The sequence below is a fragment of the Rhamphochromis sp. 'chilingali' genome (genome assembly GCF_963969265.1).
Source record: "Rhamphochromis sp. 'chilingali' genome assembly, chromosome: 14".
NCBI classification, from domain to species: domain Eukaryota; kingdom Metazoa; phylum Chordata; class Actinopteri; order Cichliformes; family Cichlidae; genus Rhamphochromis; species Rhamphochromis sp. 'chilingali'.
The window spans coordinates 14107125-14121439 of record NC_137941.1 but is presented as its reverse complement, the minus strand read 5'-3'; the positions used below and the strand labels follow the sequence as shown (position 1 = coordinate 14121439).

At 40.0% G+C, this 14315-nt stretch overlaps 1 protein-coding gene across 2 annotated transcripts; it reads left to right on the top strand.

The window, feature by feature from the left end:
* The first annotated feature begins 215 nt into the window (after positions 1-215).
* Positions 216-14003, top strand: sona (SON DNA and RNA binding protein a). 2 transcript variants are annotated; one of them, XM_080902666.1, is made up of 10 exons: positions 216-373; positions 2559-2654; positions 4518-4725; positions 5915-5988; positions 6099-7910; positions 8106-8493; positions 8648-9171; positions 9350-9837; positions 10295-10386; positions 12420-14003. In XM_080902666.1, exons 2-9 carry the CDS (start codon positions 2627-2629, stop codon positions 10367-10369), a joined length of 3597 nt encoding a protein of 1198 aa, XP_080758792.1. In that variant the 5' UTR covers positions 216-373; positions 2559-2626; the 3' UTR covers positions 10370-10386; positions 12420-14003. The 2 variants fall into 2 exon arrangements, with proteins under 2 accessions (XP_080758792.1, XP_080758793.1); XM_080902667.1 differs by lacking the exon at positions 216-373 and adding an exon at positions 451-591.
* Positions 14004-14315: the final 312 nt, after the last annotated feature.

Genomic DNA, 14315 nt, shown 5'->3' with positions numbered 1-14315 from the left:
GAGAGTAGCTTAAACTACATGCCTAAACTATGTGTGCAGTGGACTAAATTTCCACACCACCACTTATGTACACGATATGGCTATATAGGGTTTTTTGCATTGCAAGCTAAAGTAATTAATAAATAGGAAAACACCGAGATATAAACATGTCAAGTTTTAATGCATTTGGCTGCGCTTGGAGTTGCCTAGGAGACAGTGACGCCGCCATTCAAACCCGCGGAGCATGGCATGTTGGGATACCTTCCCCATCATGGCGGGGCATCTAGTTGGCTAACGACTACGGTTAGCATATTCAGTGACTTCTTAGCTTCGGGCAATTTGCATTCATTTGGCATCCTCTACGCGGGAAGCGCAGCCATCCAACATTAACACAGTAAGTTTGCGTCACTGAAAGGGCTGTATGATGAACGAACGAACTAATCTGTTTTGTTGAAAGAAGTAGCAGCCAAGTGATTAGCAAACTAAGCTAACGAGCATGCTATGGCTAGCGGTAATGTCCTCGCTGGAGAGCAAGCGGGCAATGAGCCGACATTGAGGCCGAGGTGTGCAGGCAGTATAGTTGTCTTTTACTGCTTTCGTGTTGCCTAGCTGGTAAGCGTTTAGGTTAAAGGGAATAATAGTTTGACAAACATCGGAATTATTGTTCTTTAAAAGTAAGCTAACGTTAACTAGCAGCAACCAGCTGCAGTCATCTGTGAATGAACGTTAGCTTTAGCAGCGCAGGCCCGACAGCGGCTTATCTAACGTGTTAACGAACTGTCGCAGTTTGAAACTTTGTGTCCCTTGTTTTCGCCATTCATTTAGCTTTTGGTAAAAAAAAAAAAAAAATTTAGCTTTTGGTCTGCGAGTACAGGAGGGTTGTATTTCGCAGTTAATCAAAACTGTATTATAATATATCTGTTGCTGAAAGGCCAGCTAAACTAGCTCAAGGTAACTGAATCCAAAAATAATGTGTTCTCTGGCGTTAGCCTTAGCTTTAATAGAGAAACGTAATGTCCACTAAACGTGTTAGCTATTTAACACCGTGTGCATCTTAGCGTAGTATCGTCTTTGTTTTCGTTGAAGTAACCAGTTCTGAATTTATCCTTAAGTGAAGCCTTTACGTCCCGAAATTGGCGTTATTAATAATGTTTGTGAGCATTGGTCCTTTTCGCAGGTTATGTATCCATGCTGGCAAGGACTACTGATGGCTTTGTTAAAGCTTTAGCGTTACAAAACCACTTCGTCCGTGAGTAATGTGCAGAGTTTAATGGAAAGAAAAAACCGAATTAAAATCCTCAAATAAGCAATTGGGACCTGATTGTAAAAGATTTATAGAATCGTTTTTCAGATGTTACTTAAGATGTCCGTTGATCTTAGATTTTGGCTAACGAAGCATTATTGCTTAAAACTACGTGGCTAAGTTACACTGTTGAATACTTTTGAAATATGTTTGCCTTCACATTTCAGATTCACCTTTGTGTGGTAGACGGCAAGGGTAAACTACCTGATTCTGGTTATTATGTGCTAAATGGGTTATGATATTGGCTTATAGTAGACATATTACTGGAAGTGCTAGAAAACTACTTTCTTCAGTAGCGGAATAAAAGAGCGATGTTTTGTTCTTTGGACATGTAAATATTAAAGGATACTCATCTGCTAAATCTGTGTTATCTATGTTGATTTTTCTGGTTGATACTTCATTGTTTATTTCCAGAGTAATCTTGAAGAGTGTTAATTGATAATTTTCCAGAAATATACCAGTTTTAATATGGAAGTTGCTGCTCAAGACAAGGGACTTAAGTGTTAAACGTCAGTCTTTTTAAAAATTAGAGAAATGTAGGAAGATGGCCGTTTGATGGTCTGTTGTTGTTTCACAGTAAAACTTGTGATTAAATATAGGCCAAGCTATTCTGTTTTTCTTTCAGAATATTGTCTGATTTTGATGTACTGGTTTATATCCTTTTTCATAGATGAGCTACCTTAGTTTCCTAGTAGAAGGCTATTCTCAAATAATTCATTTGTTTTGGTAAAATCAAAATCAGTATTAATCGCACCATGGCTATATTATTTGTGAGGGAGCATTAAGTTGGCTTGCCATGGGGACTGGGTAGAGTACACTGTCTTTTTTTTTTTCTTTCTTTTGTTTTAGAAAAACAGAGCAGCTTTAATCACAGCCCTACTGATTACTTTGGGGCAGTTTTTGTACCTTTGGATAATTGCAGGGGCAAATAAAACACAAGTGTAGTAAAACAAATTTTTCTTCAGACTCATGTTAGGCATTAAGAATATTTCTCCCACGACATTTAAAACCAATTAGATCGGGCTGTTTTTTTTATTAGATACGTGAATACCACTTAAATGGTATTTAGTCATCAACAGTGGTTGACTCATAACAACCAATGATTACTGTTTTGCTCCAAATCAGTAGAAAGTTTTCATCCTTACATGTAGTTTGAGGAAATATTAGCAGTTTCAGTAGCGTTACCAAAATGTATACTAAAGTATGGTGAATCTATACTTCTGTTGGTATGGCATCCGTTTGTTGCTCAAGTTAAATTACCTTTTTCTCTCCCTAGAGTTGAGAGAGGGAACAGCACAACAGTGACATTGAAATAATCTTTTACAAGATCAGCATAACAGCATAATGGAGTGTGCAGTGGACATCCCCTCAGGTAAGCGATGCACAAGCCCCAAAGAGGTCCGAATCTGTTCAGATTTGACTCATTTTGTTTAAGTTTGTTTTTGCCCCACAGATTTCAGTGTTAAAGTGTACGTATGTGCCTCAGTAAATTTATGTGAAATGAATAAAATATAACTTATATTTATTGTTATCTCTAATTTATGTGAGATTTAAAATAAATGTACAAAAAAATATCAAGTTGCTTTTAATTTCTGTAAAGCTCCATGCTGAACTGGTCTCACTGCATGATTGCGGATGCCTTTTAGTATTCATTTTTGGGATGGATAAACCACAGTATTTGTGCTAGTTTCTCTCCTCTCTTTGTGTAAAGCTCTTTACTTCCCTTTGCACATAGCAAGCCCATTGACATGAAGATAACTAAATGATTAATTAGTCTGTTTACAGTTAATTAGTTATTTTCCCAACAAATAATGATCTGTTCAGAACGAGAGTGACTCACTGGAAACACTGCTTGTTATTAGGCATGGACACAAATACGATCATTGTTGAATATTTGAATAGATAAGATAAGATAGAACTTTATTAATCCCTCGGGTGGGTTCCTCTGGGAAATTCGACTTCCAAAAAAAAGCACAGCAATGACCGAAGTTACAGTTACAATAGTGATTAAATTATTAAAATACAAAAAAAAAAGTAATGGTTTACATGACTGTTCCGTCTGAAAATATTGTTCTTTTGCAATGCTGTGTAAGATGTAATGTCCTATTAGTGCCAGGTGGTGGTAGTATTGATCAGAGCTGTTTACCTATCACTAATAAACAATAAGCAGGCATCTGATTAGTAAAAATGTGTTTACATTGTACAAACAGGAAAATGTAGAACCAAACGCCACTGCAGCTGCCAAAAAGTCGTTTTTTCATCTTGGGTAAAATAATTACCAATAATTAGATCTAGTATTCTCTCAAACAGGTAAAGCTACTATCTAGGTATGCACTGTAATTTGATAGTTGTTTGGGTGGGCTGTGATTGCCAGTGAAAACTAAATTGTGAATGAGATGTCAATCCTTGTATTCCAAGTGTATGGGAAACACAACCTTAAAGCCTGTTGGGAATGATGTAGTTGTTTGGGCACAGGTTTTGCTGCCTGCTGTTCTGTCAGTATCATTGATCAGCTGCTCATCCCATCTACTAGATGCTTGAAACTGGCTGAAGAAGGTTATCAAAACAGACTGAACATTCAGAATATCTCATGCTTCATTATGTTTGACCAGCGCTCTTGAACACCATCTGGCATTCCCCAGAACCATGTACAGAGTTGGTTACAGTTATCCCTCTCTCTAGATGGTTCTAGTTTTCTCTTGAACTGTTTTCACCCAGTGTTGGATTTGATATTGAACAGGATATTCAAGATACCAGCTCCGTGGACACAAAGTCCAGTTTGGAGCACAAAGTCTGTGTGATGTTTTGTTACAAAAGTGTTCGAATTACGCAGGTAATTGTTGAGTGAATTCACAGAGTGTGTGGCCATCACCCTTCCTACTGGGTGCTCTTGCCTTACAAAAAAAAAAAAACAACTATACATGAAAAGTGGTAAATTACCCAACATGGTTCTCTGGGTATTGTCAGTAAGTTTTACCCATATTCTATTGCAATATTTCATTTTATTATCGTTGCCCGACATTATACCGGTATTACCGTGAACGGTATGATATGACCCAACCCTAATGCTGGTGCTAACCAATATCTGTAAACTATCTCATAACAGCTTGCTCACAACATTACACTATAAACTAGATGAACCGTACAGAACTAAATGGTATCTGCTTGCTGTAGATTTTTCATTTTCTGTTTGTCAAAGACTTGTGTAATTTGAAATATTGGATTCCCTGTGCAGGTGAGGGGGAGGCACCTGAGAAAGATGACATGAATGCCAAGGAAGAGCTTGAGCCTTCCCACAAGAAAAACAAGAAACACAGAAAACACAAGAGCAAGAAGAAGAAGAGGCGGAGGAAGGGCGAGAAGGAGAGTAGTTCAGAATCTGGTGCAGAGTCTGATGTTGAGCCTCCACCTCCACCGAGACCTGTCAGGACCACCAGAGCCAGGTTGGAAAAATTTAAAATTCTAAACTAAATGTGAGACTTGATAAGTTGGCACAGTAAAAAATTGTACATTACTTAATATTTAGGATTTTTTTTCTTGCATACAAAAGCAATTGATTAATAAAAGTTTCATTTTCCAAAACAAAATAATCAGTTTTGTTATTCAGAAGTGCTTAGATTTCTGTAGTTGACTCTTTGCCGTTACTGTACATGGACTGATTCATGCTTACTCTTGTGCCTTGAAGGCCTACATTTGACCAAGGAAAATCCTGTATTCAAACCATTGGAAATTATTTGCAATCTTAAATTTTAATAAGAATATTTTCTTCTTCCTGCTCCTTTTCACACATGGTTGTAGTGCTTTATTGATAGAAAGTGTGGTTTGTTTGTTTGATCTGTTGTACCAAGTGTGAAATAAATAAATGAAATGAAGATGTGATTGTTCATTATGTAAGTCACAATTGTAGACAAATGTAATCTGACTAAAACAACACATAGACGTTGCATTTTTCTTTTTAATGTAAGTAGAAATAACTGAAATTGTAAACCACTAAAATAATATAAAAGTTGAAGTTGTTTTAAAAAAGGCCTATATTAAATGGGAAGCTTTTCTAAGAAAAGTCACAAGGTGCCTTTTTTGTTGGGCACAGACTGCACGAATTATAAAGATTTTTGATGGATCTGTTCTCTTTTGATGAGCAGTTTGAGAGGAATCACAACATTTAATCAGCTACCTCAACAACCAATGATCTGTGTCCTCTCTAAACCGTGGTGCAGAACAGACACGTGCACATTATCTGAATTTCCTAAAGGTCTATGTCTACATGTTGTATCTTTCTTTTGTTGGTACCATTCATTCAATTGAAATTGCATGACTGTCTGCATCTCTTTTAAAACACTCATGACAAATCAATTTTGTCTAAATGAGCCCATGGTTGCAATTAGGCTGACCTCCACTTCAAAGCCAGTTAACAGATCTATACATCTGCGCATAAAAGTAGCAGGTTTTGCCTTTGACTAAAGACTTAATGAATTCTGAATCAACCCAGTGTGCTATTTCAATAAATTTTCACTGTCTGTGAACCTTTTTTGATAGATTAGCTGAATTTTTTTGTTTCAAGTGTGTTAATTTTTTTTTTTAGCAGATTAACAAAGAAAAATCTCTTTAACTTAGTTTTTGTTGTATTTTTAGTGCCAGACTGGCAGCAGCTGCAGGAGTTGGAGACCAAGGAATCAAGGAAGAAAGCAAAAAGGATCCAATTACAGGTAGGAGAAAGTCAGACATGGCTATAATTGATAATTGCTTAAAAAGCAATGGTGTAATGTCAACTTTTTTTTTTGTCTTCTTTTTCTTTCTAAATTGTGATTTTCTTCAGATCGTATTGATACAGAGGGAGAGACAAAATCCAAAAAACAAAAAAGGCATGCAGCTAAAAAGAAGAAAAAAAAGAGAAAGAAAGATGAAAAGCAGGAAAGGAAATCCCCATCTCGCTCCCCTTCTGAAAGCAGCTCTGCTTCAGGTTCAGACTCTGAAGGTGAAGGAGGCAAAGCATCTGGTGGTGGTAAATACTCTCCAGCTGTGGCATCTGACCTCAAAGAACCAGTATCCAGACTGGTTCCAAAAGGCAAACGAGGGGAGGAGAAACCCCTTCCCATCATTGAGCAGAAATCTGAATTGCTTGGAGTCAAAAAAGAAGAGACATCAGATATCGATGTGCCCACAACTGAGGCGCAGGACAGTAACATTAATGAATTGGAGGAGAAGCCTATGAGATCACCCCCTGTAGACCAGGAAGAGGCAGTCCAGATGGCAACAGTTAAAACAGAGTGCAGTCAGGGAGATGGTACATTCAGCCATGCCCAGGAATTGCCTGACATAATCCCAAAACAGGAAGGTGCTGCTCAAAGAGATGACCCAGTACTGAAAGATCAGACAAATTCAATTCAAGGGGCGAAAGTCACGGAGGATGAATTGCGTAATTCTCCTTCACCTTCCAGAACCGTAGAAATAAAGAAGAGTGAGTCAGGCCCAAGTCGGTCACCATCACGTAGTCCCAGCAGGCAGGAGTCTCAGACAACATCATTAGTGAAAGAACGGTCAAGAACCCATTCCAGGTCAACCTCAAAGGGAAAACGATCTGCAACTCCTATAAAGCACGCCCGTTCTCGGTCCCGCTCCGAGACCCCTAAATCCCAGACGAAGTCACTGTCTCCCCCCCGCAAGTCTCCGAAAAGAGTAAGCCGTCGGTCCCGATCTACTTCTCACTCTGTCACCCCTAAAAAGAAAGTGTCAAAGTCTCCAAGGAAGTCCAGGTCTCCGAAACGGCGTAGGAGTTCCCTATCTGTTTCCCCAAAGCGTCGTCATCCTTCTCCGTCTCCAAAAAGAAAGATATCACGGTCCCCTAAACGTGACAGGCGGAGGTCACCATCTCTATCTCGGTCTCCGAGGAGAAGTCGAAGGTCAAAGTCTCGTTCCCGTGGAGGCACGCGGCACTCCAGGACCCGCTCACCTCGCCGTGGGGGTGGAGTTGGCAGACGTTCGCTGTCACGTTCAATCACTAGACCACGCCGCTCCCACTCTAGATCCAGACGTCCCTTTGGCCGCTCCAGATCACGATCACCAGCAAGACGTACTGGAGGGAGACGCTCCAGGAGTCGATCCTTGTCTCGGCGCAAGCGATCACCACTCCCCAGATCCCGTCGTTCAAGATCTCGGTCGGTCCGCAGGAGCAGACGAACTCGGTCACGTTCTATTGTAGTGCTTAAGCGCAGTCGTCGCTCCAGATCCAGGAGTCCCCGCAAACGAACAAAATCCAGGACCCCTCCCTCCAGACGGCGGTCTAAATCCCGATCTCCAGTCAGAAGGCGCTCTCGTTCCCCTGCTAAGAGAAACCGTTCACCACCACGGTCTAGTAGACGGTCTAGGTCTCGCTCATTGACTCGAAGACACCGGTTAAAGTCACATTCACCACCGCCTAGCAAAAGGAGGTCCAAAACTCCGAGGAAGAGTGGAAGAAGATCAAAGTCTAAATCTGAGTCTGCCGACTGCAGGTCTAGGTCTGAGTCAAGTGGTGGGCTTTCTGACAGCTCATCTCCAGCCAGATCCACATCTCCTTCCCCAGTTAAACAGAAGAAGCCCCCCTTGCTTAAGGTTGCTGGGGAAAATGGAGGACTTGCAGCTACAGAAGGTGAGACCTTTTCCCTTCAAAATATTTAAGTAAGCCATTGAAACCAATGTTTTTCTCCAGATGTTTTTATCTTCATATAAGTGTCCCAATTCATGTATTGCCCATTAGATTCAAGTAATCAGTCATTTAATTGATTGATTGGTTTAGTTTATGCAAATGTGCATATCTTCATATGATATGTCATTGACGTTGCAGGTGCTTGGAAGCCAGTACTCCCAGCAACATCTTCCAGCTCTGAAATTGGGAATTCTTCAGAAAAGTTGCAGGATGAACTTGTTAATCAGACAAGTTCAGATTCTCCTCAAAAAGGGGGAGATGTTTCCAGGTCCAGGTCTGTTTCTCAAGAGCCTGGCACTGGCACGGATGGGTCAGATTGTTCGGAAGGCTCAGATGAGGAAGTGGAATCTCCAGTTAAAACGGGATCCAAAAGCCAGAGAAGCTCCTCATGTTCAGCATCTCCAGAAGTACAGAAAAAGCAGCTTTCCCCATCTCCCTCACCTGCGGAGCACAGAAAACTTTCTCGTTCAACTTCATCACCTCGGCGTTCAGCATCAAAGTCTACATCCAGAAGAAAACTGTCCAGGTTTGTTTTGTGGTATTACATGATACCAAAATAGTAAACGAGAGAAATCTCTCCCTCTTGCTTGTTCTGTAGTTGTTAAACTGTTGGACTGTGTACAGATATTAAATGTGAGTACAGTGTACGGTTATCAGTCTTATCATTTACCTTCCCTTAGGTCCAAGTCTCCAGTGAAGAAAAGAGAATCTGTTTCTCCATCAGAGAGGAAGAAGCGGCGGTCCAAATCTCGGAGCCCTGCACGTCGTCGGAGATCAAGGTCACGGTCTGCCACGCGACGCAAGCGCTCACGGTCCAAGTCACGAACCAAAACGCGCCGGTCCAAGTCCCGTTCTGCAACCCGCAGGAGGCGATCTCGTTCACACTCACCAAATCCCAGAGGAAGGAGGAAGTCCACAGAAAGGAGTAAGCGCTCTAAGAGTCGCTCCACTGGCCGCAGAAAAAGGTCCAGATCAGGAGATAGAAGCAGGCGATCCAGATCTCGTTCACCGGATCGTAGACGCAGGTCAAGGTCGAGGGGTCGAGGGAGGCGCCCAGTATTTCGCAGTCGATCCTTTGACAGACGAGACAGGTGGAAGAGGGAACCTAGCCACTCTCCAGTTCTCATCCTCCGCAAACAACGTCGCTCAGGTTCCCGGACACGACGCAGCACCAGCAAGACTCCTCCACGGCTGACTGATCTGGGTAAGACATTTTGATGTCATATTTCTAAACATTTATGCAACGTGTTTACGTGATTTTTCTTTTTGTGCTCCACATATGCAAGAGGTTTTGTTTCTTAATTCCATTTGCTTTATCTAAGCTTCCTTTGCCCTAATGTGTTTCCCCTCATTCTGTCAATCTTTTACCCTCCTTTCCTCAGATAAGGATCAGTTGCTCGAGATAGCCAAGGCTAATGCTGCTGCCATGTGTGCCAAGGCCGGGGTTCCAATTCCTGAGAGTCTTCGACCAAAAGCCATCCTTCAGCTCCCTCTGCCTACTCCATCTCCTTCCCCCATCTCCTTACCTTTACCTTTGCCCCTTCCAATGGGCATGGGAATGCCAAACATGCCGAATATGCCCAACATTGGTCCAATGGGGTTACCAAATATTCCGGGAATACCCAGCATGTCAAACATCACTATGAGTGCTGCTGTGGCAAGTATGACAGCAGCTACTATGACCGCTGCCTTGACCAACATGGGTGCCCTGGCGGCCATGCCTCCCCTTGCTCCACTTCCTACAATAACTAACAAGCCTCCCCCGTGCCTTGTCCCACCAACACCATCTCTTAACCTGGACCACATCGAGGAAGCCAAGAGGAAAGTCACTCAACAGGCTAACATACATACCATCAAAGAGCTTACTGAGGTAAACGTGTGGTTTTGCTTCAGATTTTGATTGACGTTGCTGTTTTTCTGAAATCATGTGGAACAGAAAATATTGTAGTGCAGTGTTTTTTTTTTTGTTTTTGTTTTTATTTATTAATTTTTTTAAATCGTTCAAGGCTTTAGTACATTTATCTTTTTATTTGAGTAGGTTTATGTCTATTGAAAGAATAATGTGTTGGATATAGCCATCTAAAACAAATCACAGTAAGTGCAAATTGAAAGCAGTTAGAATATTAAATATTTGACATAGTGACATAATGTTTTTCAGGGTTCAGTTATATTGAGGTGAAGTTGTTTGTCACCATGCAAAGAACACAATGGAATTTCTTTTGCTTGTGTTTTCTACTTTTGAACCCCATAACATTTCTGTAATGGTTCATATATGTAAAGTATGGACCATTCTTTACCTGATGTTTTTTTTTTTTTTTTTTTTGTAGAAGTGTAAGATGATAGCAAATAGCAAGGAGGAGATGGCCACTGCTAAACCACATGTCTCAGATGATGAAAGCTAAACACCCCAACCCTCAAGGTAAATGTCTGTCTTTATTTCATTTCTATATTAGTCTGTACCTTCGTCTTTATTAGGGCTGCCACAAACGATTATTTTGATAGTCGACTAGTCACCGATTATTTTTGCGATTAGTCGACTAATCAGATCATGCATCCATTGAATGTAAAACGTACAGCTTATTGCACCAGCATGCATCTGCTCTTATATAACAATCATTAGCTTACAGTTTTAAGTGTTTAAGGTATGTGCTAACTAAAAATAAAGACAGGATGATAGTTTATTAAATTTTAATGAAGTTTGCAGATTGTTTCGGTGGAGTTTAATAAACTCAGCTGTCTGCTCCTTGCTATCTAAAATATAACAGGACACTGGAGTATATTCTCGAGCGTCTCACACTTCTGATACCGTAATCAGTTGTCTGCTTGACGTTTATTCAGCTGTGTAAAAACTATAACTTTAATCTCAGCCTCAGATTTACTCAGGGACAAATAAAATACTGAAAAAAGCCAAACAATAACATTTTTAAGTTATCTAAGTGACTTATATATGTTTAACCTGAGTAGTGAAAGACGGCGGTGGGTTTGAAAACGATTTGCCGGAAGTCCGGTGTTCTCACCGGCTCTAGTGAGCCTTGAACCTCGGCTAGCTAATGAGCTAGTGGGTAACAGACGTCTCCGAAAACGGAGCGCTTTTGAAAATATGTGGTGTCTGATAAACTGAGCAGATGTTTGAAGTTTACACAGCTACATTCTCGTCTGAAAATATGTTAAACATTTATTTTGTGACCCAGAAAGAATAATAAGAGTAATATTAAAACTAACTAGCTGCCGCCATTGTTGGAAACTGAGCAGGGCTGCGATGGGCCGCGCTATGAATTCTGGGACACAGTTTCTTCTTCTTCAGCGTTTAATGGCAGCTGGCGTCCTTGTACATGCAATGCTGCCATCTTCTGTTTCAGTCCGTTATTACACTCTTAAATCCTACTACTTATTCCTGCGTCTTTTGGGATCTTACAAAGCTTCCAACGACACGTCGACTATTAAATTAGTCTTCGACGATTTTGATAGTAATCGTGGCAGCCCTAGTCTTTATATTAATTTCAAAAATTATACATTATTCTCCTGTAGGTTCCTCATTCTGCTATGTGCTGCAACACCTTTCAGCAGCTTAGTCATTAGGCTCCATCAAATAAACTTTTTAAATTTAATTTTTATATAATTGAATGACACAAAGTTATAGCCCATCAAATGTGAAGTGTCCGTGTTGTACATTCAGAAAGGTGTAGCATTCATTATTTTCTAAGGAATGACTTGTAAACTCTTTGAAATTATAAACATTTTAAAAGTGATAATGAATAATGTGTCTGGTTTTTATCTGACTGTTTGCTGTGATTAGTGTGGGCTGATTGTTTGTCCATAATTGTGATGAAGTCAGGCCTCATTTACAAGTAATCACTTTAAAATCTTGGCAATTCCAAAGAGTTCACAAGTTCTTTGTTTTACGGTAACTACATTACTAAATCACTAAAGCCAACTGTGCAATTTCAGCTTTAAAATTGCACATTTACTATTATAGCTGCTCATCTGACAGTTGAAAATATAAATTTTACTTTTGTTCTTGTAAATGACACCATTTGTGTTCCCCATAGCAACGGAGACCTCTAAATATGTTATTTTTGTTCATGCAAATATTTAGGCACTAGGTCATACATTAGCCTGGAAAGGCATGCAGCTTTTAGTCTATAGCTGGTGGACAACAACTTGTGCACTGCCAAAACGCCTTGAGTGGAGCGCCCCCCTCTAATATTAGTACTAATTTAGAACACAAGCACGTCAACATCAGTAGAGCTATTATAGTTTAAGCTCACAGGGTATACGGACCTGAGAACAGCTATACCAAACCAAATAATTCAGAAAAAATAAATGCACATTACAGCCCTGTTTTTGTGCATAGATGGTGATCATTTAATCAGTTTTGTGATTTTTGTCGATTATTCAAACTAGACAAAATACCATACATTTATATTTTCCTCTGTCTTTGTCTCTATACAGCCTCTTCCCTCGAAGGACTGAAGGAAAACATTTTTTGTCTTTTCCCCCCCAAAAGGACTTTTCTCTCTGTTAGACAGATGACTTGGTTGAGTGGAGGAGCACTGTAGTTGTCATACACAACATAGGAGTACTGGCCACTGCCCACTCTGCTCCCCGGTTTGTAGGAGTGAGATACAACCAGACTTCCACCTGTGATGCCACTGAGAAAACTGGGGACTCTGGGGCGTGCAACAGTTGGACGACTGTACTGTGTGTGTGTGCGTGTGTGTTTGTACATAGTGACTTACACCACCAACACCTCAGTGTTTCTGCTTATGCAAGCAGTCACTGTTGTAAAGACTGAAGAGGAAACAAACCAAACTAGTGGCGCAAGTGTTTTTGTAAACTGCCTCCAAATTTCTCTACATTTGTTTTACCTTCATGCTTTCTTAAGAATTGTGTTCAGTGGAGACTGTTTCCTTGTTCTGCTGTATTTTTCCCTCGGTTATCTCTAGTCCCTGATTTTATAAATAAATAATGCATATTAAGGTAGAGATAGTAGATCCTCACGTGTTTTAATAAGCTTGGATCTCCAGGGTGTGTGAGTAACCACAGGTTCTTTTGAAGGAAAGAGTCATTTGAATATATAGGTTGCCAAAAAAAAAAGAGTGCTTGAATTGTGGCAATGAAAAAAAGAATTTCATTTCACTAAACATGACTAATTCAGTTTGTACTGCCCTGGGTGTTCTCCCCCTCCCCCCTGTTTTTATAGCACCAAGCTGATCTTTGATTCTGTCCTGGTCTTTCATTTGGGCTTTGTTGGGATGTTTTGAACTTAGGAACATGTTTTGCTTCAAATTTTGAAAGGGGAGTTTATTTTTCCATCAGTATGGCAACAAGTGCCATTTGTCAGGCATGACAAGCAGTCGAGATTGATGGGCTGTCTTAGAGGTACTTAAGACAAGTGGTGAATATCCTATATTTAGATCACAGGCAGAAACGGTTGAGAAGGTTTCCTGATGAGAAAAAAGAGGGGTGCATATTCATAGAGTTCATCAGTACAGGTTTATCAGGTTTTTAGTTTACACATTTAAATGTCAGTTGTTTGTGTTTATGGGCCTTTTTTTTAAGAGGCAGACATGGCATGTGAGTACCAAGAAAGGTATGGTTGTATTGTACTGAGCTGGGGTTAGCGCATGGTTAATACTGTAGAATGAGTTGACGATGCTCTGTTTTTGTGTATTTGACAATCAGGTTATTTCTCTCAATATGCTTGTTTTGAAGAAAGAACTGTAGCTGCTTGAAATGTACATGTCTTGTACTCAGGTGGCAAATACAAGTGAATTGATATCAAGAAAAGTGTATCGTGCAAACATGAAACGCCCAACAAACCCTTTTGATTTAATTTCATCACATTTAATATTTGCTTTCCATGTAAATGCTATTACATTATCCTGTATTATGTGGGCCGGGAAAACATGTTTCATAGAATTAATTTGTCCCTAACTGAAGAACAAAGACAAACTTGGTGCTCTTGGGAAAACTGACAGGGACGAGCTTCTTCTTCTTCTTCTTCTTCTTCTTCTTTTTTTTTTTTGCTGGTTTTACAAAAATCTTGCACTCATAATTCATTTGTTTTCATTAGAGGGAGGAATATTCCTAAATCCATCTGGCTTTGTCTTCCTCCCATGCCCAGGGCTGTTTAACTGTTGGAGGGAATCTGAAAGTTTTAACAAGACTTATTCGGTTGACTTGATCCCTGAGGTAGCTATTTTAATGAAAGAAAAAAACAAGGTGATGCATTTTAGGATTTTTTTTTTTTTTCTTTTTTGGTCATTTGAATATTACATCGCTTGCTTTGTACATAAATGTGTCGATGATTATTAAAAACCTCAATGATAAGTACTTCTGATCTCC